We start from the raw sequence: 22,841 nt of genomic DNA on the forward strand, positions 1-22,841 counted from the left end.
AATAGAGTTTTTGACTTTTCTAAAGCTTAAAAATACAATAAAATGTTTGCAGTCGAGAAACATGTCGTTAATATTTATTTGAAAAACATTCTCCTTTGAAAAGGTTCTGTATCGGAATGTCCGCCTTTGATCTGTGTAACCCACTGACCACCAATTTTACTAAATTACATTTCAGCACCCCTGGTTGCTTTGATGGAAATCATTGCATTACATTTCAGTCTTGAAGGCTTCCTCCATATATGTAAGCGCAGCCAAAAATGTGACCTCAGGAGGACTGTTGCAGCCTTCATAAATGTTACATGTATTCACAAGGTGTTTTTTTTTTTTTTTCATCGCAAAACAATAGAAATATGAAAGCTACAAGAAGCGAAAGGTACCTTGCACCTCAGCTCACCACTGCCCGGTGGCCTTAGGATGACAGAGAACAGTGGACAACAATAATTTATAGTGATAAATACAAAAAAAACGGAGAAAATCACAGTTCTATGCCAAACTTCTTTCTGTCAGCAGGTGGTGCTATGGCTAACTCAATATTGGCCTGTCGATGTCTTCAGCAGAGGAATTTCATCAAACGTGAATTTTCAGGCAGGTTGGACATTGTGTGGCTGAGTTATAAGTACTTTTTCTTTCTTGGTGAAACACTAAAATTCAGAAAAAATTCATTTTTCTATAGGAGTTTGTTACTGTGTAAAACATGGCATTTCCTGTTAACAGCCGTTGGCGCTGTGACTGGACCTGAATATTGGCATGTAAATGTGTTCAGGACAGGACTGTTGTCAAACGTGTGGATTTTGAGGTAGATCCAACAATGCCTGGCTGAGTTATAACAACTTCCTCTTTTGTGGTAAAACATCAAAGTTTGTGAGGCCACCATGGACACACCCTTCGACGAAAACTCTAGATCTTCGCAATTTAACATCGCCAATTTTGGTGTTGATCTGACAAAATGCCTAGGAGGAGTTTGTTAAAATAAACTCCTTTATTTTTACTGGAAATGGCAAAAACTGCACTTTTTCAGCAGTTTTAAAATAGTTAAAACTGTTAAAAATAGTTAAAAATATCTGACATCCTGATTTTCGGGTTTGAGATTTTGCTCCAAGAGACTTTTTTTGTTGGTATTGGCATGTTTGATGTGTGCGCCAGTTTTTGTATGTGTGCGTGATGCGTAGCTCGGGGGCCACTTCGTCAAGTACATAGGTGGCGCTGTCGAGCCATTTTGCCTCACCAACTTCTGAAACCCATAACAAACATAAATCACTTCTGGCATGTGTGTAAAGTTTTGTGAGTTTTTGAGCATGTTTAGTCTCTTAAAAATGCAATTTATTCTAGAGAAGAAGAAGAATATGAAGAAAAAGAAAGGGAGCAATTCCAATAGGGCAGGCATGTCCAAGCTCGGTCCTGGAGGGCCGGTGTCCTGCAAAGTTTAGTTCCAACCCCAATCAGACACACCTGGGCTAGCTAATCAAACACTTACTAGGCTTTCTAGAAACATCCGTGCAGGTGTGTTGAGGCAAGTTGGAGCTAAAATCTGCAGGACACCGGCCCTCCAGGACCGAGTTTGGACACCCCTGCAATAGGGCCTACGCACCACTGGTGCTCGGTCTCTAATTACAAACATCATTATTAGCTTAGGTTGTTGGGCATGCTCGTTCTAGAGGAAACCCAAGTATGCATCAATTTGGAAGAGGCAGGTCCAGCTGGGAAAAAAAAATGTTCTTCAATATTTTGAATTTGGACTGCAACACCCTGTTCAACCACTAGGTGCCAATCCTACATAAAAAAATGGTGCATTGCAAATTACTGAAAACAATTTTTATAAGCTGCATTTAAACAAACAAATTAGGTTGATCATAACTAAATTTAATTAGTTTAAATTCAGCCCATATAAATTGTTTACAACCACTTACCTTAAAGATTTAGAACAGAAACAGAAACAATGGCAGCTCTGAGACTTGTATTTTTGCAATGGATTTTTGTTATTTTGAACTCATCGAAAGAAGTGCAGATTGTAAGCAAAACTCGTCAACTGCAGCAAACGGTTTACACAAATGATTGACATCAGTTCACGTTCTCCAGGTTAAACAATTAATTTGGCTAAACTTAAAGGTTATTGTTTTTATTGTTGAGGAGATGCAGCCACTGTCTACTGTAGAAGTGACTACTGTTTTGTGATATAGTAAGATTTTTTTTTTTGGGAAACAATTTACACATTTGTTGAGGCCACGTGAAGCAATTTATTAAATGTATAAAGCTTTATTTTGATTTGGGGATTTTTTTTATTTTTTCATCATCTTACTGTTCATTTTGTTATTAAACATTTTGGGCTCTATTTTAACGGTCTAGGTGCAAAGTCTGAAGCGCAAGGTGCAAAAGCATTAAGGGTGTGTCCGAATCTACTTTTGCTATTTTAAGGACAGGAAAATCCACTCTGCACTGCGGCGCATGGTCTAACAGGGTTGAGTTTATTCTCTTAGTGAGTTACAGGTGTGTTTTGAGAATAAACCAATCAGATTCTCATCTCACATTCTCTTTAAGAGTTGCATCACTCCATGGCGCATTTGGTATTTACATGGTGGACTTTGTAAGTGGAAAAACTGAACACTTTAAAACAGTTAAGAAAACAGCTAAACAGACCATCTACAGCAAGAGGATAATGAGCTTCCTCCATTCGGCCTTTACTTTCACTTTCTTTCGTGGATAAGGAAACGGTGTTGTACACTCTCCACTAAAGACGTACATAAGCCTACATAATTAGTTTTAAGCGCAAAGATTGGTTTCAAAACTATTTCTAAAATCAGATCTAATTTCCAGCAAATTAATAAATGAGCAATAATAATGAAGTGTGGTCAAAAAACCAAAGACACGTTCTATGCCCCATTCGGTCCAAAACCTGACAGGAGGACAAATCTAAGCTTGTTTTTAATAAAACAAATATAAAAATACATATGATAAATAATACTAATGATAATGAATAACATTATACAAACACAAGTTGTCGTGAATAAACTGAAAAAGCCCCTGAGGTGAAGAAGGCATAGAGGCAGTGGTTTTTAAATTTATGTAGAAAATAAAAAATTTTTGTAACATTTTAATCCTTTAACTCTTTTTCATTTGTAAAGATATTTCTGTATTGCTCTACATCCTGCGTGTTTTAAGCAAAGTTTAAGCGAGGCGCACAACTAATGCGCTCTCTGCTGGACTTTAGACCTGCTCTCAGCTGGTCTATTGACCTTATTCTTCAATGCGGAAGTGCGCTTGTTTTTGCGATTGTTTTAGAATTTCCGATTCAGCTGCCTATGGGAGAAATGACTAGGAATAATAAACGTCAGAAAATGGTCAAACTACTTACTCTACAAACAAGTGTTTGCATGACAATACAGACAAAGTAGAATAATATAATAAGAAAATATCAGTTTGCAACATCAAGCAGCAAAACGAGCTGTTTTTAACGTCTAAAAATGTATGTTAGTGATGGCTGCGCCCGTTCATACGCGGAGAATAAGGTGAATAGCGCAGTCTATTTTAGTTCTTAAAAATAGCAACGCGCCAACAATGCACCATAACACACCTCTTTTTCCAGACCAGAAAACCCATGAGTCTACAAAGTGGCACAAATGGATTTGCTATTTAAACAACGTGGCAGAAAAGGGGAAGATTAGGGTTGCATTGGTCTGAAACTAGCAACACGTCTTGGAAACACGTCTTGCGCCTTATTGTGCTGGGTGTATGATAGGGCCCTTTAAAGGTTTCAAGTCTGTTTTTGCTTTAATATAAATAATTTCATGTTTGTAGCCTACTCTTAGGCTTTAATGCAATTTTTATCTCAGTTAACAGTGAATTTACTAAACTAATGACACAAAACGGACAGAAGTAGCAAACACATTACTTTACATGCTTTTAGTAATCTGTATATACAGCATGTATAGCTCTGGGATCAGAAAGTTCTGAAAATATAATTTTATCCTACTTTTTTCAAAGGAAAATGAAGGTGTAGGTTATATGGGTGGTTGTTAAATCTATAAAATCTTTTAAAAAAGGTGAAAAAAACACCTGTAAGTACTGTCAGAGATCAAACCTCAACCAGGTAAGGAAAAATAACTCAAAAGTAATATAAAGTATTACTTTCCATAAAAACGGACTAAGTAACAAAATTAGTTACTTTTTGGGGGAGTAACTCAATATTGTAATGCATTACTTTCAAAAGTAACCTTCCCCAACACTGTGTTCTGTATTTTTCTTGGATATTTAAATTATTTGTATGCAGTATTTAATTAGCCAATAATAAACTATCAAGTAAACTTAAAGTTCAGGACATCCTGAACTACTACACCAAAAAACTGGATTGCCTAACCTTTTTTCAATGGCATTCAAACATTGCGATGTCATGATACTCTTACGTTTTTTAAAAGTTATAAAAACCATCTCTATCAGGTACTACAATCATATGTACTTGAACACAAACTGATAAGCACATTGTAAACTACAAATACATCTAATGCGTCTGGCAGTTTATCTGAAAGTGAGGTGGTGAGTCTGTGATAATGGATAAGTCAAAGGTTTCTCCTTGACAAGTGGCCGAACATGCCTGTTGATGTTAACAGGGCATAAAGCTATGAATAGATTTGACCCGTTTTAGTTACTTCAATTGTGATAAAGCAGGTCACCGCTGTTTAGCAGTGCTTAAATGTGACATGTAATCACTAATACTGTGTGTACCTTGAAAGTGTCGTATTAAAAGTTAAAATGTAAATAAATAGAACACCTTGAATGTTCACTCATTGAGGACAAAACAGTCTGAATTCGTAGTACAGGCATCATCCCGTTTATTATTTATCTGATATAAACATGTTGTTCTAAATAGCTAGAAATTTGTTATTATTGCACAAATATCATAGAGTCTTTGCTTAAGAGGCAAAGTCCCTGATGTAAAAATCACATTTCCGTGTTCAATGGCAAAGTGCTAAAATCACTTAACATAGAAGTTTGTAAGTGTTTTAAACCCATGAGTTACAACACGCAAAATCTCTGGTCATGTCAACTTCATATTAGTTTCTAAATAAAACTCAAAGTGCTTGCTTCTTCACATTTACCTTGAGAAGAGACCATCATTCCTGATACATGATTCTCCCATACAGATCGTATTCTTTGTATGTTAAGTAGCTTTTCAGTCCTGGTGGGAATGGACCTGAGTTTATGTATTCTGGGTCACCTAGCTTTTGTGGGGTCATTTGTCCCCTGATGACCAGTCTGCACAGGTGTTGAAGTGAACGTGGGTTCCCTGGGAAAAAATCATACATGGTTTCTTTGTTTTTTTATCATCTAATGATATGGCATTTGTTTTTGTATTAAAGGGGTGGTCCACTACGATATTTTAAACTTTAATTGATGTGTAATGTAGCTGTGTGAACATAAACAACATCTCTTAATGTACGTAATACTCTCAAGGTTCAATGCAAAGGGAGACATTGGCTTTTACAGAGTTAGCTTAGTTTGGGGATAACAAAAAAATACATCCTGGCTAGTGAGTTAACAAACGCTTCAGATTACGTGCATTCATCATGCGCATACACACAGCACAGCAATGGGGCGCGGCCAGAGGCGCTGTAATGTTATAGCAGAGAAAGCTAAAATGCTATCTAAATGCTGCTATTTCAACAGAGCTTGTTCTGTTTCTGTATTTAGGCTTTCAAAGGACACGACACAAAGAGAGAAGGGCTTACAATTTAATTTTAATTATGTTCCGCAGAGAATTATAAAAACTATATAGCTAGCATTTGACAAAGGACAGCTTCCAGAATCTCTCTTAGTTCAGTTCTGGATTCAGCTAAAAACTCCTCCAACCGACAAAGCTGTGGATTGTGAGCCATAACCTACAAGTAATTTTATTTGTTAAAATTAATCAATTACATGCACAGTTTTTAGTGTTAACGGTATGTTACAGAGAGAACGTAAACAAGGATGTAAACCCTGTTTGGCGCCGCTGACAAATTATCTACAAATTCATATTTATCAGTCAAACTTCTGTAAACACCCAGCAGCGATGCAGTGTCTGTCTATGCAGTGTCTTTCAGTGTCTCTCTAAACGTCCGCTTTCTGTGCGTTCTACATCTCAAATAACAATCTTGCAAAACCTAAGTGAACGTTTCTTATTACTTACACATGCTTATTAATATATGTGAAAGACACTTGTCAGATTTTATTTTAGAGAGCAGGTGTGAGGTTCTTCTGTGTCCTCTTCATTTTATGTCTAATTCAGGCAAACTGACAGGCTAACAGCTACAGTTTACACAGCGCAAAAGAGCGTGCTTGTAGGGATGTGACGTGCAGCCAATCTGCGAATCGCAGCACGTTATGTTAGCTGACCAATCAGAACCTCTTGAGGACGGACCTTTCAGAGGAACTAGAAAATATGACATGACGTTTTCATGTTAGCGAAGTACCAGTATACTGTATAATTAAAGATATATGGAAAAATAACATGATTTTCTACAAATTAAGCATGAGCACACATTGCATCTTATACACACAACCAAGCCTTAAAAATACACTGTGGACCACCTCTTTAAAAAATCCATGTAGTGTATATTGTTCTCCCCGTATTGGCATGGGTTTCCCCCCATTTTTCCCACAGTTCAAAGACACGAGGTACATGTGGATTGAATAAATAATAGCTTATTTATATAAAAATACTTTTTATTTATGGTAAACTACCATATTGTATTATTTATAAGAATAATCCACCAATGTTTTGAGGTACTAATGTCTACACATTGTACCTTTGTTACACAGAAAAAAATACATCCAAAAGCAGATGGAGATTAGACTGTAATATGATCACAGAGGGCAGCACGGTGGCGAAGTGGGTAGCACAATCACCTCACTGCAAGAAGGAAGGCTGGTTTGAGCCCCAACTGGTCAGTTGGTGTTTCTGTGTGGAGTTTGCATGGTTTCCCTGTGTTCGCGTAGGTTTCCTCCAGGTGCTCCGTTTACCCCCACAGTCCAAAAACATGTGGTAGTGGTAGGTGAATTGGGTAAGCTAAATTGTGCGTAGTGTATGCGTGTTAGTGATTGTGTATGGATGTTTCCCAGTGTTGGGTTGTTGCTGGAAGGGCATCCACTGCGTAAAACATGCTGGATAAGTTGGTGGTTCATTCCGCTGTGGCGACCCCAGATTAATAAAGGGACTAAGCTAAAAAGAAAACAAATGAATAATCACAAACAGAGAAACATACTAATTTATAGAAGTCACTCAGTGTCTCAGTATGCTAAACACCATCATGGTATCACACATGGCACTAAAGTAATGCAATCAACATTGTTTATCAACATTAGACAGTAGGGCTGCATTATTAATCGAAAAAAGATCATGTTCTCGATTTGATCTCGAACCTAATCCAGCATCTCTATCATTCAGCCAATTATATTTTCAGAACCTGCAAAGACTGTGAATAACATGTAATAAAGTTGTAAATAATGTTCAGTTTATTAATAGTTTGGGAGCCGCGCTGGAAGTTTGATTTGCATGTATGTTTTTTTTCTCTAAATTGACGGCAGCCATGACATGAGTGTACTCGGCAGTGAAAGTGAAACCGAAAGTCCGCACATCATTTAAATGATCATTTCGCATTTTAGAGTTATGCTTACGACAAGCATTTGATATGTTTTTTTTTCTTTCATAGCGAAAGAAAAAAAATGGTGGTAGTAGTGGCATGGTGTGTGCATGTATGGCTGTCAATGGAACAGGTTGGAACTCTTGTATTTATTGACTATGTGACTGCTAACAAAAGCAGCAGGATGAATTCTAAAGTTCTTTCAGGCAATATTTTCTGCTCATATTAAGCCAAATACTTCAGAACTCATTGGATGGTGTTTCACAGTGCAGATGGAGAATAACCTAAAGCATACTGCTATGGCAACCAAAGAGTTTTTGATGGGAAAGAAGTGGAATGTTATGCAATGGCTAAGTCAATCCCCTGATCTGAATCTGATTGAGCTTGCATTTCACTTGCTGAAGACAAAACTGAAGGGAAAATGCCCCAAAAACAAGCCTGGCAGAGCACCACCAGGAATGAAACCAAGCATCTGGTGATGTCTATACATTCCAGAGAAGTATTGCAAGCATGTAATAGACTGCAAAGGATTTGCACCCAATTATTAAAAAGTGAAAGTTTGATTTATTGTTATTATTCTGTTCAATTACTTTTGGACCCTTAACAAGTGGGAAGCACATATGCAAACTGTTGTAATTTCTACAGCGTTCACCTGATTTGGATGTAAATATTCAAATTAAAGCTGACAGTCTGCAGTTAAAGCACATCTTGTTCATTTAATTTCCAATGGATTGTGTTGGTGTATAGAGCCAAATAAGTTAGAATTATGTCAATGGCCAAATATTTATGGACCTAACTGTATATACAAAATTCAGTATTTTAACAAACAGTAGACCTACAGATAATTTAATTATTGTTGTTTTACCATATATTTGAGAAAAAAGCCTATTCTTATTAACCTTTATTTTACATTTACAGAATCATGAGAAAATCATGATCTTTATTTTAAGCAAAAATAAAAAGATTCTTTAGCTAGAATCATGCAGCCCTATTAGCAGAACTCTAATGTACATCACTGAAGAGAAAAAGAACTAAAAAGAACCATAGTAATGTCAATAAATTAACACAAATGAAGTGTCATGCAAGGAATTCAAAATCAATTCATGGTTATTCGCCTTATACTGTACATTAAATAGTTATTCTTAAAATGAGAATTCTCTAATCATTTAATGACTATTTTCTTATTTTAAACACACACAAAATATTTTAAGAATGCTGAAAACCGTTAATTGTTTTTCCTACAATGAAAGTCAGTAGTTACAGGTTTTTAGCGTTCTTAAATTTTCTTTGCTATTTGTGTATCATTCCCTCAAACTAACGGTAAGAGGAATGTGGTTAAGAATATTGAGACTGAAGTCGTCAAACTGACATCAACAAAGAAAGACTGCCACTTCAAACACTGAAACCAATGGCAAGATTTTGATTAAAGATTACCAAAACAAAAACATTCATTCATTTTCCTTCGACTTAGTCTCTTATTTATCAGGGTTCGCCACAGCAGAATGAACCGCCAACTATTTCAGCCTATGTTTTAGGCAGCGAATGCCCATCCAGCTGCAACGCAGTACTGGGAAACACCCATACACTCTTGCAGTCACACACACACGCTCATCCACTTCGGCCAATTTAGTTCATCCAATTCACCTATGCCTAATCTCTTTGGGCTGTGGGGGAAACCGGAGCACCCAGAAAAACCTCATGCGAACACGGGGAGAACATGCAAAATCCACACAGAAATGCCAACTGGCCCAGCCGGTACTTTAACCAGCGACCTTATTGCTGTGAGGCGACAGTGCTAACCACTGGGCCACCGTGCTGCCCTCAAAAACATTTTTTAAAGCATAATATTGTGTGCTAGCAAAATAAACATTGTACCTTTTGCTTTAATGTGGACCCTAAATGTCAATTCTAGAACTGTTTATGGTACTTACCCAATATTTCTGAAATCTCAGCCCAGTCTTTATGCTTCTTTAGAACCATTTTCAGCTTAGAGCAAATGGGAACATGATTGACGTAGTCAAGGAGAACCCGCACAGCTCTTGCTGCAAACTGCACTAGCCAGGACACGCTGATGAAATCACAAAACTAAATGCAAAAGAAGATAGAAACAGAAATAAAAAGATACAATGTGTAATGAAAGTATATTGTAAACATGCGATATGGACCATAATAAAATATTTCCATTTTTGAGACCTTTTGTGATATTTATTTTGCTACAAGGCAAGGCAAGTTTATTTATATAGCACATTTATACACAGTGGCAGAACAAATTATCAGAACAAATTATCAAATTATCAACAGGTAGATGGCAATCTCACATTCACAAGTGTTCTACTATCACTGCTTGCCTAAAGCTGACAGGCAGAATTTTGTGCTGAAAACAATTTGTAATCACGCTGATCCATATTCACATGGAAATACAACTGGAACCTTACCCGACTGGTCTTAGAACTATTCGGCTCAATAGTGGCTTAAATAAACCAAAAGAATCAAACTATTGTGAACACACACATTTTAAATTTCACAAAAGTATTCACATAGCTTCATAATATTCCAATTGAACCACTGAAGTGAAGGCATACAAAAGTGTTCTTGGAGTTTTGTATAATAACAGTTGAACCACTGACATGGATTTTTTGACAAGGATTTTAGTTCCTTTTTGAGAGAGGTCTGGCTGCAAATGCAATCTGATCTGCTTGCAATGCTTTTGAATGGGCTCACCTAACCCCACCCCTAACCCTACCCGTCACAGTGATGTCACTAGCTCCATCTGAGAGATGCAATCTCAGTTTGCATCATAAAGGCTGCATCCAGATACTATTGTGCTTTTCTGGACTTTGAACAAGTCAGGATCTGAGTGCTCTCAAATTGCATTCAAAATATATGTATTTGTACTCCAAAGATGAATGACATGATGAGTAATTATTAAGAGAATTTTCTTTTTGGTAATCCCTTGTCATCCCTTGTCACACTTAGCTGATGATTGATTATAAAGCTTGTTTATCATGCTGTCCCTGAAGAGAGCCCTGAGATCAGGTAGCTCTCAAGAACTCCCCTGCTTAGTTATGGCTAATGACAAATTAGGAATTGCTATTAGAGAAATATTGCTTGCTAAGAACTCATCTATGGTGCCAATTTGGTTAAGTCAATTCACTTGTTTTGCATCTCTTTAGAGGTCTTCATCTATGGTTCCAATTCGGTTTAGTCAATTCATTTGTTTTGCATCTCTTTAGAAGTCTTCATCTATGATACCAATTCGGTTTAGTCAATTCACTTGTTTTGCATCTCTTTAGAGGTCTTCATCTATGATACCAATTCGGTTTAGTCAATTCACTTATGTCGCATGTCTTTAAAGCAGAGATGCCCAAACTAGGGCCCGCGGACCAACCTTGGACCACGGTAACCTTTGATTTGGCCCGCCATCCCATCTAAAAAGAAAGGAAGAATTATGGGTATGGTTTAGAGATTTAGTCATTTCAAATCTAATCTAATCTTTTGTTTGTTTGTTTTATTGTTAAAAGCTAATTTAAATGAAATGTTTTAATGAAATATTGTAAATTAATTAGATTTAGTTTAAATGTACGTACCTGGTGGATAGAGGACAGTGCGGAGACTTTGGTGAGCTAATCAAGGCAAAGGCAGATTCTGCTTGACTAGTGTATTTAGCATCGAACTCCACTGTTCACTCCTAACCATAGCAACTTTAACGTAATATAGTTTGGTATATTTACCTTCAGCCCATGGCTAATAATATTTGGTTTTTGACCCTTTATAAAAAAAGTCTGAGCACTCTTGCTTTAGAGGGTGGAGGAAACTGTGGAACCCACACGAGCACAGGGAAAACATGTAAACTCCACACAGAAACATCAACTGGCCTGGTAAGGAGTTTACCCAGTGACATCCTATCTAGGAAAAGGGAGAAGGAATGGAGTGAAGGGGGGGTTCTTCAAAACAAAGAAGACTAAGGTATGAAAACTCTGGTTATTTATGGTGACTTAGGCATCTTCTTAGACCAGCCATGATCCTCTTGAAATTAGTTTATAAATAAACTTCCCTGAGGGTTGCACGGTGGCGCAGTGGGTAGCTGGGTCACTTGGCATTTCTGTGTGAAGTTTGCATGTTCTCCCCATGTTGGTGTGGGTTTCTTCTGGGTGCTCCGGTTTCCCCCACAGTACAAAGACATGCGGTACAGGTGAATTGAATGAACTAAATTGGCCGTAGTGTATGAGTGTGAATGTGAGTTTGTATGAATGTTTCCCACTACTGGGTTGCAGCTGGAAGGGCATCCGCTGTGCAAAACATATCCTGGAAAAATTGGCAGTTCATTCCGCTGTGGCAACCCCTGACTAAAAGGACTAAGTCGAAAGGAAAATGAATGAATGAATAATTTTCCCTAGGTACTGAAGTTAAATTCTTTCATTTTGTTCACCCTGTTATTTCTTTTTATCTGAGCTATACCTTTACCGAAAACGTCTGGAGTGTGCATACATTAATAACAAAAGCAAATTTATGAACAAAGACAATAGTGGGGGTGTACTTACTGGAATCTGCTCGCTAGTCTGTTCTGTGGAGCGGCCCCATGTTGAATCATGAGGACAACGGAAGCATTTGTCTGCATTATAACCACTGTTTAATAGCAGCCGCATCATCATCTCATCCCTCAGGCAGTATTGTAAGGCAGTGGGAAACACCGTGTCATTGACCTCCGTGAAGTAACAGTTCACATCTGCTTGGCAGGCCAGGAGAATCCTGACAACCTCATACCGCCCAGCTCTCACTGCCACTAGAAGGCAGTGCAGAGGATCCAAGTCCGTTTTGGCTCCAGCATTCAACAGCAATTGGGTGCCAGTCACATCTCCATTGGAGACTGCAAAGTACAATGCAGTCCTTCGCATGTCCCCATATTTCTCAGAAACTTGTGGGTCTAGAAGGTCATTGACATCGAAACCTCTGTCCAACAGGAGCTCTAAGCACCGGACGTGGCCTCCATCTGCAGCTGCATGAACTGGGCTCTGGCCTGATAGACGGAGTGCTCTTCTCGTGGTTATTGGAATCAACATTCTCAATGCACTGAAAAGAGAAAACTAGACTTTGAATTGGGGAAATGTAGATGTTATGTTGTGCATTCTGATTATTCTCTAGATTATTCTCTCCATATTCACAAAGCATCTTAAGGCTAAAAGTAACGTATAACTGGGCATACACGGAATCTGCTCTGATTTTTTTGGGCCATCATTCAATCTATTTATGCAATTAAATATAAATATATATATATATATATATATGTTTATATAGTTGAAGTCAGAATTATTAGCCCCCCTGTTTATTTTTTTCACCAATTTCTGTTTAACGGAGAGAATATTTTTTTCAACACATTTCTAAACTTAATAGTTTTAATAACTCATCTCTAATAACTGATTTATTTTATCTTTGCCATGGTGACAGTAAATAATATTTGACTAGATATTTTTCAAGACACTTTTATACAGCTTAGTGACATTTAACGAGCTTTACTAGGTTAAATAGGTTAACTAGGCAGGTTAGGCTAATTAGGCAAGTTATTGTACAGTATAACAATGGTTTGTTCTGTAGACTGTCGAAAAAAAATAGCTTAAAGGGGCTAATAATTTTGACCTTAAAATGTTTTTAAAAAAAAATTAAATTGAAATTAAATTAAAACTGCTTTTTTCCTAGCTAAAATAAAACGAATAAGACTTTCTCCAGAAGAAAAAATATTATCAGACATACTGTGAAAATTTCCTTGCTCTGTTAAATATAATTTGGGAAATATTTAAAAAAGAAAAAAAAATTCAAAGGGGGGCTAATAATTCTGACTACAACTGTGTGTGCGTGCCTGTGTGTACCTTTATTTTATAAGTAAATATAAGTGGTTATTTTGTAAAATACTGTTCTAGAACACTACTAGCATGGTAGCATGATATTACATTGCATTTAATATGCATATACATATATATATATATATATATATATATATATATATATATATATATATATATATATATATATATATATATATGTATATATATATATATGTATATATATATATATATATGTATATATATATATATATATATATATATATATATATATATATATATATATATACATATATATACATATATGTAGTGTGTGCAAATTATACATTGACAATTGAGGGTTCAACTTTTTCAGTAGTAGTTTGGTGATACATGCTTCAGTGAATCAAATTTATGAGTGTATTTAAATAACATCTAATTTAATAATAAAATGCATACATTTTCAGTGTTTTCAGGGATATTTAGTCTAATATTTAGATATTTAGTTTTAGAGATTACTGAGAATCAAACTATACATATTATGTCGAATTTTTCTTTTTTTTAAGCTACATGCAGATATAAACACCTATTTTACCAGAAACATGTTTTGTGAATATTTAAGATGTGTATCGATGTTCTAGAACAGCCAGTTTTAGACTATTAAATTATATTTTTCCTATATTTTTCCATATTTATATTACACATTTTTTATTATTAATATATAAGAAAGTTAATATTGAAGAATCTTGTTCTTGTTTTGATATATATATATATATATATATATATATATATATATATATATATATATATATATATATATATATATATATATATATATATATATATATATATATATAGTAAATAGTAATAGTAAATTCAGTAATGTTGTTAAATAATGTGGAAATGTTTAGATAAATTTTGGTTCAAAATAATTTGAAAATTAAAATATTCTGTCTTTTGGTGTATGTATTACATGAGAGCTGCTGTATCTTTGTTTACCATACAAGTGGTTTTAATTAAATTTTATTTGTACTTTTAATATTTATTTATTTTATGTGTTAGGTTGGCAGCTCTTACACTCTCAAAATCGTTCAAAATCGTTATTTTTATTAAATGCAGAAATAGAAAAAAAGAAACGTAAGAAAAGTAAATCTTGAAAAGAAAAGTAAATCTGAAAGTTGAGGACTTTTAAGTCACTAAGACAAACTGCTACGACAAACTACTTGGTGTGAGACACTAAAACAAATTATCATCTATCAATTTTGCTTCTGGACTAATGAAAATTATGTGAATTCTGGCCACATCAAATTTGTGAATATGGTCCCAGGTGTGACATAACTAGCATTGCATTAGCATATTTTCTTACAGGTAATGGCCATTGTATGCTGCACGATGGATTGGAAGCTGTAAGGAAAGACTAGCGACATTCGGATCAGCCCCATGTTGAAGTAAAAGGTCAATGCAGTCCGGATTGCCAGAACCAGCAGCGTCATATAATACGCTGTCTCCATTTGGTGCCTGAGCATTTACATCAGCACCTGTGGATTATATCCTTCTGTTAGTTTACTAGTTTCATGTAAATATTTACTGCTGAGATCAAAATTAGAGAACAACCAACAGCTTAAATGACATTTTTCTCTGAATTTGCAAAATGATAAACCATTCTAAAGTAACTGAACCCATCTGACAGCAGCAGGAATTGAGTTGGACCCCTTAGCTACATGGAAGTGTGATTGCAAATGTTTATCAGAAGCTCCTTCAGCAACATATGGTTGCTTCCTTTTGTTCAAAACTCAATCAGCCAAAAATTTCCATGCATGACAATGCCTCATCACATAGCAGAAAGGACACAGCAGTTCCTTGAAGCTGAAGATACTGAAACATATATATTACATATTGAAATATATACTTCTATATATAGCAGTCCCTTTATTTTATAAGGAAATATAAGTGGTTATTTTGTAATATACTGCTCTAGAACACTACTAGCATGGTATAGCCACAACTTAAAGTTCTACAAATTAATTGTGTTATCTACAATCCAATTTAATTGGCTAAAACTAATAAGTTAACCTAATTTCTTTTTGTTGTCCCAACAAAAATCGATTGTGTGGAACCCAACATTTGTTTTCAGTGTATGTTTAGTTTCATTTGCATTTAAAACGATTTCAAGTTAATATTATAATGCATCAGAAGGTAAAAACAGAAGATTTATAACCTGCACTGAGCACTTTACAACATTACACTTTTTACAAATGAAATTACATGCCTGCATAAAAATACTATAGTAATTTATATTAAATACTATAGTTTTTTAACCATAGTAGAGCAAAGTGTATTATATTGTATATATTACAGTTTTTTAAAATAAATTTTTAGGGGTTTTCACCTTTATTGACAGGACAGTGGAGATTAACAGACAGGAAAGTATGGGGAGCAGAGAGAGGGGAAGGATCGGCATAGGACCTCGGGCCAGAAATCGAACTCGGGTCGCCGCAAACACCTGGGTGCTTTATGTCGACGCACTAACCACTAGGCTATTGGTGCCGACTATATTACAGTTTTTACAACTTTTTGTTAATGAGAGCAACAGCATATGGCAGTATTAGCCATAGTGAACTAATAAACTGTAATAAATACAGCAGTAAACCTAATTTTTTACTGAAATAAACAATGCTGTATTGTAGTATAATATACCCTATAGTTGTACAAAACTACAATATTGGGTTATTTGTTCATATTACTATAGTTGTTGTGTTACCAAAGCAACTATAGAATTACCACAACAGATTAATTTAATAAGTATTTTACTATAGTATGATTCAAAAACACTATAGTATATTTACTATACATTACTATATAATATTTCATGTGGGTTTACATTTACAATTACAATAAGATTGCTAGATTCTCTGCAAAAAATGCTAATTAAAAAGAGGAATTTTCGTACGTAAGTTCTCTAATTTCGATTTCTGCTGTATATGTGTAATGTGAAGCTGTTAAACTCTACTTAGAGTATATCCTATTGATGTTTTTTTTTATATAAAAATATATATTACCATAGTGAATAAGAATGTCCATTGCTTCTGCTTGTGCATACTCTGCAGCAATCCCTATGGCCGTCACTCCGTGCTCGTTTGTCTCCAAAACGTCTCCTCCATGTTGCAGCAGGAGCGTGAGGATATCAGTGCAGCCCACCTTGGCCGCCTCATGAACGGCCGTCCACTTTTTAGGACAGACTTGGTTCACAGACGCCCCTCGTGATAGAAGTGTAAAGGCGATTTCAAATGAATCTGTTCGTACAGCTCCAAAACAAAACAGGAACTTATTATAAAAGTACTAAAGACATTACAGTAGTTCCAAATGAGAGCCTACCCAATAGTAAAGGAGATTCATTTTTGCTGTTGATCCTGTTTGGTGAAGCTCCATGTTCCAGCAGAGTCCTAACATTGTCTTCCAGCCCAGCTTTAATCGCCAAAATCAATGGGGTTTCTCCATCTGTGGTTTCCTCCTCTAAACTCAACCTGTAAGAAGCTTTTTAACCAAAACCACAAAGTATATAATGGATATAATTGATCTGAAACTCATTCAGTATTTTTTCTTTCCATTCATGGATGAAACAAGTGTCATTGTCAATGAGTCACTGAATCATTCACTTAAACGATTTATATGGTGGCTGAGAGAGTTTAACGTGCTGCCATTTAAGAAAACGCATGCAATTACAAAAAATGCCTGCAAATTGCGAAAAGATCTTCATCAGTTTGACAGCATACATGCTACAAATCGCAAACACATGTTACAACGTAAACACATTTTTAAAAAACACGCTGCATTTTCACACAACACAAACAATTAATAAAACGCACTGTATTTTCTCAAAACGCAAACATTTTACGAACACATAAAAAATGGAACACAACGGAAATGTTTCAAGGGGACCCAACAACATGACGGACACCGCTTTGCCATGACTATGGCTATTTCTCAATTCCAAGAATGGAGAGAACAGACTCTTGTTCTAGTGAAGACTGGTCTTGCCAGGTCACCTCGGAAGAACGAGCTAGGGAGACTGCGAGAACACAGAACGGGTCCTGTGAGAAATGAGATGCTGCGTACTTACTGATAGTCCAGCCTGATCTCACGAGAAAACGTAAGTATTTTACATTTTATCAGTTTCATGGCTAATTCGTACAAATTCGTACGAGTTCAGTCGTACAAAATTGTACGATTTTAAAAAGGAGGTGTGGCACCTAGCCCCACCCCTAAACCCAACCGTCATTGGGGGGTGAGCAAATCGTACTAAATTGTACAAATTAGATCATATGAATTCATATGAATTAGCCACTATTTTTTCCCTTTTCAAAATATGTTTAACATACGACAAAATCTTACAAATATACATTGCACAATACAAATAAAACAGATTTTAAATCAAATTTTAGAAAATAAACTCCCTTAATGTGTTTATGCCTTTATAAAGATTTTCATGGCAATGTTTACTTTCACTGTCTCATTTAGGGAAACTCCCGAGATAAATAAGTCATATCTCTGAACTATTATAATAATTCTATATAAAATGCTGTGCTTCCCACTTCCTTTAACACGTCGCAAGGACTACTGGAACTTCTCGAGCGAGTTCAGTGCTGAGGTCTGCATCAGTGCATCCTCGATATCAAGAACACAAGCGGGAACTTTCACACATCCTCCATTCTTGCGGTCTTGAGTTTTGGAACTGAACTTTGGCAATTGATGATGACATTACACAAACATAAGGACGCAAGATCGCTGAAGAACACCTACTGAGAAACCTGTTGCTTAAGTTGTAGGTGATTTTGAAATTATTTTTTTATTTGTTTATTTTAATATCCCAATTTCTGCGTCTTTAGTATTAATTAACCTAAATAGCTCTGTCGTCACGTTCTAGGGTCTGCTTGAAACATTTCCGTTGTGTTGTGAGAAAATGCAGCACAATTTTGTAAAATGTTTGCATTGTAAGCCAATGCAGCATGTTTTATTAATTTTTTGCGTGGTGTGAAAATGCAGCGCATTTTATAAAAATGTGTTTGTGTTGTGACAATTTGCAGCATGTGTGCTGTCAAGCTGATGAAGATCTTTTGTCAATTTGCTGGTGTTTTTTAATTGCGCGTTTTCTTAAATTGCAGCATGTTAAGCTCTCTCAGCCTATGTAAATTTAAATCCACCAAGCAATTTTGTTTAAAAGATATAGTAGAAATAGTAGACATCCAAACAGAGATGTTTTGGTTAAGTCTGAGCTGTCACTTAAAATCTAATAGATGACTATAGTCCAATAATAGACAAAAATTTTTGTTTACTGCGTACACTGTAAAAAATGCTTTTTTTACTTAGTTTGTCTTGTCCAGTTTTGTAGTCCATATATCAAACAATTTTTTAATCAATAAGCATTTTCTAGACGAGCAAAAAAAAAACAAATTCTTTTCAGAAATAATGTAAAGCTAAACTCTCATTCTGGCATAATAATCAAAGATTCTGATACTGTGCCATGGCACAATGATATGATGATGATTTTTGGGAAAGACGCTAATGGTCTAATCTGACTCAAAAGCCACCTTAAGAAACTCAAAATTAATTCCTCATTAATTGTTTAGAAACAACAAGCATATATCCTCTTGCATGCTTTAGCATTAGAATTTGTGCTTTAGCTCACCATAAAGTACCATCTCCAGCACCTGCACTGACTGCTGGATAGCAGCTCTATGGATTGGATACCACCCCTTGGTATCCATCTCAGTGAATGCAGCAGGATAATCTGACAAATCCTGCAGAGCAAAGAGGTCACCTGTGGGGACAGTTGAAAGCATTTTGCACCTTTTTTTCTTCTTTTTTTTTAAATAATAAGAGCGTCTTAGCAACTTAGCAACATAGCTATTATCTCTACTAAAAAGTACACTTTTTTAAAAAAATAGGCTAATTTTACTAGACGCCTAGAGTACAACAGCTGAGTTTTACCATTTTTTAATCCATTCAGGCTAACAACCAGTCTAAGATTAATCCTAGTGATTTATATGTTAGTTGTCAATGCTACAAGAAATTAGTATGTTTTACAGTCACTTCATGCTCTTGGCTATTTAAATATATTTTCCAACTATTAGAATTAAAAATAAGTGTGTTTTATTTTATAACCAATCATTTTATGTATGTCCAAATATATCCATTTCAGATTTAAAAATAAGGGGGATATAGAGAAGAGACACAAAAAATAGATGAATGATTAGAGAAAAAAAATATATTTACCGTGCATAAATGAGTACAGCTCCTTTTAATATATATATATATATATATATATATATATATATATATATATATATATATATATATATATATATATATATATATACACACACACACACACACACACAAAGTCTTATTTTAATGAATGTAATTGTTAAATTCATTAAAATAAGACTTTGTTCAACTAACATCTTTAGAAATAGAAAGAAAATACATTTACGTTCAAACAAGATTTTGCAAAAAAAAATAATTTGAGCTTTTAAAAATAATAAAGCATTTAAGACCAAGTAAATTATTTAATTTGTTAATAAGTCCCACCTCATGTTTCTGTTAATTCTCTGAATGAATGTAAAGGGAGTTCCCTGATTGGTGGGCAAGAGAAGTGTTTTTCAACTCGTTACCTGATTGGCTCACATTGGGTTTTCTCCATACTTGCATTATTAATTCTGTGATCGATCCTGTGGTCTATTAACAAATACTATGCTTATCCTTGCTATCTACACCGGGCTTGACATAGCAGCTCATTCTCATCCTGGATTAGCAAACATGCAACGGAATTAGCCAGGAGGACCCGATTAAGCTAAGTCAAGCTGCACTTTGTCTGTTATCCTGACTTTCTTGATTCCACTTTTGTGCAATACTCCTCAGGTCTCCTAGAAGAACTTTTAGCTTAGTTTAGTTTAGCTTAGCACAGACAATTCAAGCAGATTAGACAATTAGCATCTCACTCAAAAAGGAACAAAAAGTTCAATAAATTTCTTTTAAAGCTTGACATTGCCGTAGTTGCATTGTGTACTATGACCAACAGAAAATTAGTTTTCTGAAAAAAAAAAGATAAAAAAATGTTTTCTAATTTGACATCGCTAGGAGCTAAACTTTCATTCTGGCATAATAATCAAAGACTCTGATGCTGTGCCATAGCACAATGATATGATGATTTTTGGGAAAGATGCTAATGGTCTAATCTGATTCAATGATCTATGCTAAGCTAAAAGTGCTTCCGGCAGACCTGGAGATCGGCTGAATGGATTCAAAAATTGTAAAACTCAACTACTCAACTCGGGCGACGCAGTGGCGCAGTAGGTAGTGCTGTCGCCTCACAGCAAGAAGGTCTCTGGTTCAAGCCTCGGCTGGGTCAGTTGGCATTTCTGTGTGGAGTTTGCATGTTCTCCCTTTTGGTACAGGTGAATTGGGGAGGCTAAATTGTCCGTAGTGTATGAGTGTGAGTGAGTGTGTATGGATGTTTCCCAGAGACGGGTTGCGGTTGGAAGGGCATCCAGTGTGTAAAACATATGCTGGATAAATTGGCGGTTTATTCCGCTGTGGCGACCCCAGATTAATAAAGGGATTAAGCTGAAAAGAAAATGAATTAATGAATGAAGTATTCAACTCTAGGTGACTTGTAAAATACGCCTATATCAAAAAAAGTGGAGTGATTTCATATTTTTCATATTTTACACTGAAATGAATTCATTTAAAGCAAGCATAAAATCTGAAAGGAAGTATCACCTCGGAATATTGCATCCAAAACTTTTTGGTGTTCCACACTGGATTTGTTTGCAGGACAGAAGTAGATGGTAATATCATAACATAACACAATTTTGCTTTATTTCAAGATTCCTAAAGGCAACTTCGTATATGAACATCGCACCTTCCGAGGGAGGCGATTTCTTTGCAGGATTCCTCAATGCTCAGTTGTATTGCAGCATCGAGAAGCTCATCTTCCTCATCTAGGTCCATTTCTCTGGAGGTGAATAAAATTTTTTATAGAGTCATGTAATGATCACTTTGTACAGGTTATGTGTCTTTGATGTCGTGTTACATTTTAACCAATACCCAAAATTCTCAGAATATTTTAGACACTTACTGTCTGAAAGGTTGAAGTGGATGGTCAGTTTCCAGAAATACACTTCTGCTGCACTTACATTGAATTCAATTCTTTTTTCGAGGTAGTGATTTTCACAGAAAAATTAGTATTTTTTACAGTTCTAACAGCTGAACACGCAGGATTCAACATTTATACACCACAAAAAACTAACTTTGTGTTAGCTTCAAAGAAAGGCTGAACTAGGGCATGCACAAGCGACACTTCATCTGCCACTTCGAATGAATCATTCACGCTTCGCTGAACAGTAAACAAAGGCTATAATCTCACCTTGTGAAATACAGTTCCAGGGAAATCACGCGTCTCGTACTGCGGTGCCAGTACTTTAGCTGCACCCAATCTGAACTTGAGTGTCCCACTTCCCATGCCCAAAACAGCAACAGACATGCATCTAAATTTGGCCTTCACCTGCTCTGGCCTTCAAGTCAAAAGACAAATGACCTATTTTTTTTTAATTATTTTTTATGTGTATTATAATGTGTTTTTAAAAGGTGCAAATAGTTTGTAACTTATTTTTAACTGAAATACATACAGTTCATACAATTTATTAACCTTCCAGTAAAAAAAATTCTTTAGAGCCATTGACATGACAGAGACCAGACTTTTTTAAATATAAGGGGTCGGACAATTGCAGGTATGGGGTCCTTGCATTGAAACTCAAAACACTCTCTTCAGATTCAAGTTTTTTTTGTAAATAAACTGCATGTTAAAATATATTTTAAGTGGAACCTTCTTAATTTGAAATTAAATACAATAAATTCACAAATAAAAAACAAGCTCACAAACGATGTACAGTTAATTAGCCATACTTTTGATTTGTGATTATATTTTATTATTTGCATGTGCAGTACAAAAGGAATGTTCCACTATTCATGGGGGCCCCCAGTTTAGAAAAAAAGTAATAGTGTTAAAATAATAATGTTTATAGACAGATTTAACAACATATGATAGAAAAATTAAAAATTAGCTTTAGAATGATTAATTTAGGCTTCTTGGTCGGGACCCCCTATTTTCCCAGGGCCCTAAGTGGTTGCTTACCTCGTTTATTGGTTAAGCCCAGCCCTGGCCCTGACATAAGAGTTTTAATAACTAATTTCTATTAACTAAATTATTTTGTCTTTGCCATGACAAGGGGGCTAATAATATTGCCCTTTGAGTTTTTTTACTCCAGCCAAACAAAAAAATTATAGAAAAAAACTGTAAAAGTTTCTATAAAACATTGCTTTTTAAAATGTATTTTAATAAATAACTACAATGTTT

General features: G+C 35.5%; 1 protein-coding gene across 4 annotated transcripts; it reads right to left on the reverse strand.

Annotated features, from left to right (window-relative positions):
• Positions 1–4,795: 4,795 nt before the first annotated feature.
• Positions 4,796–21,948, reverse strand: asb15a (ankyrin repeat and SOCS box containing 15a). Of its 4 annotated transcripts, XM_056452053.1 has the most exons (11): positions 21,852–21,931; positions 21,564–21,634; positions 21,348–21,440; positions 21,206–21,243; positions 19,113–19,244; positions 16,802–16,960; positions 16,486–16,731; positions 14,793–14,964; positions 12,152–12,680; positions 9,542–9,695; positions 4,796–5,278 (listed from the first exon to the last, which is right to left on the reverse strand). In XM_056452053.1, exons 3-11 carry the CDS (start codon positions 21,434–21,436, stop codon positions 5,106–5,108), a joined length of 1,692 nt encoding a protein of 563 aa, XP_056308028.1. In that variant the 5' UTR covers positions 21,437–21,440; positions 21,564–21,634; positions 21,852–21,931; the 3' UTR covers positions 4,796–5,105. The 4 variants fall into 4 exon arrangements, with proteins under 4 accessions (XP_056308028.1, XP_056308029.1, XP_056308030.1 ...); XM_056452054.1 differs by lacking the exon at positions 21,564–21,634 and having other exon boundaries at positions 21,852–21,948; XM_056452055.1 differs by having other exon boundaries at positions 16,486–16,683; positions 21,564–21,936.
• Positions 21,949–22,841: the final 893 nt, after the last annotated feature.

This window comes from Danio aesculapii, chromosome 25 (assembly GCF_903798145.1).
Source record: "Danio aesculapii chromosome 25, fDanAes4.1, whole genome shotgun sequence".
NCBI lineage: Eukaryota > Metazoa > Chordata > Actinopteri > Cypriniformes > Danionidae > Danio > Danio aesculapii.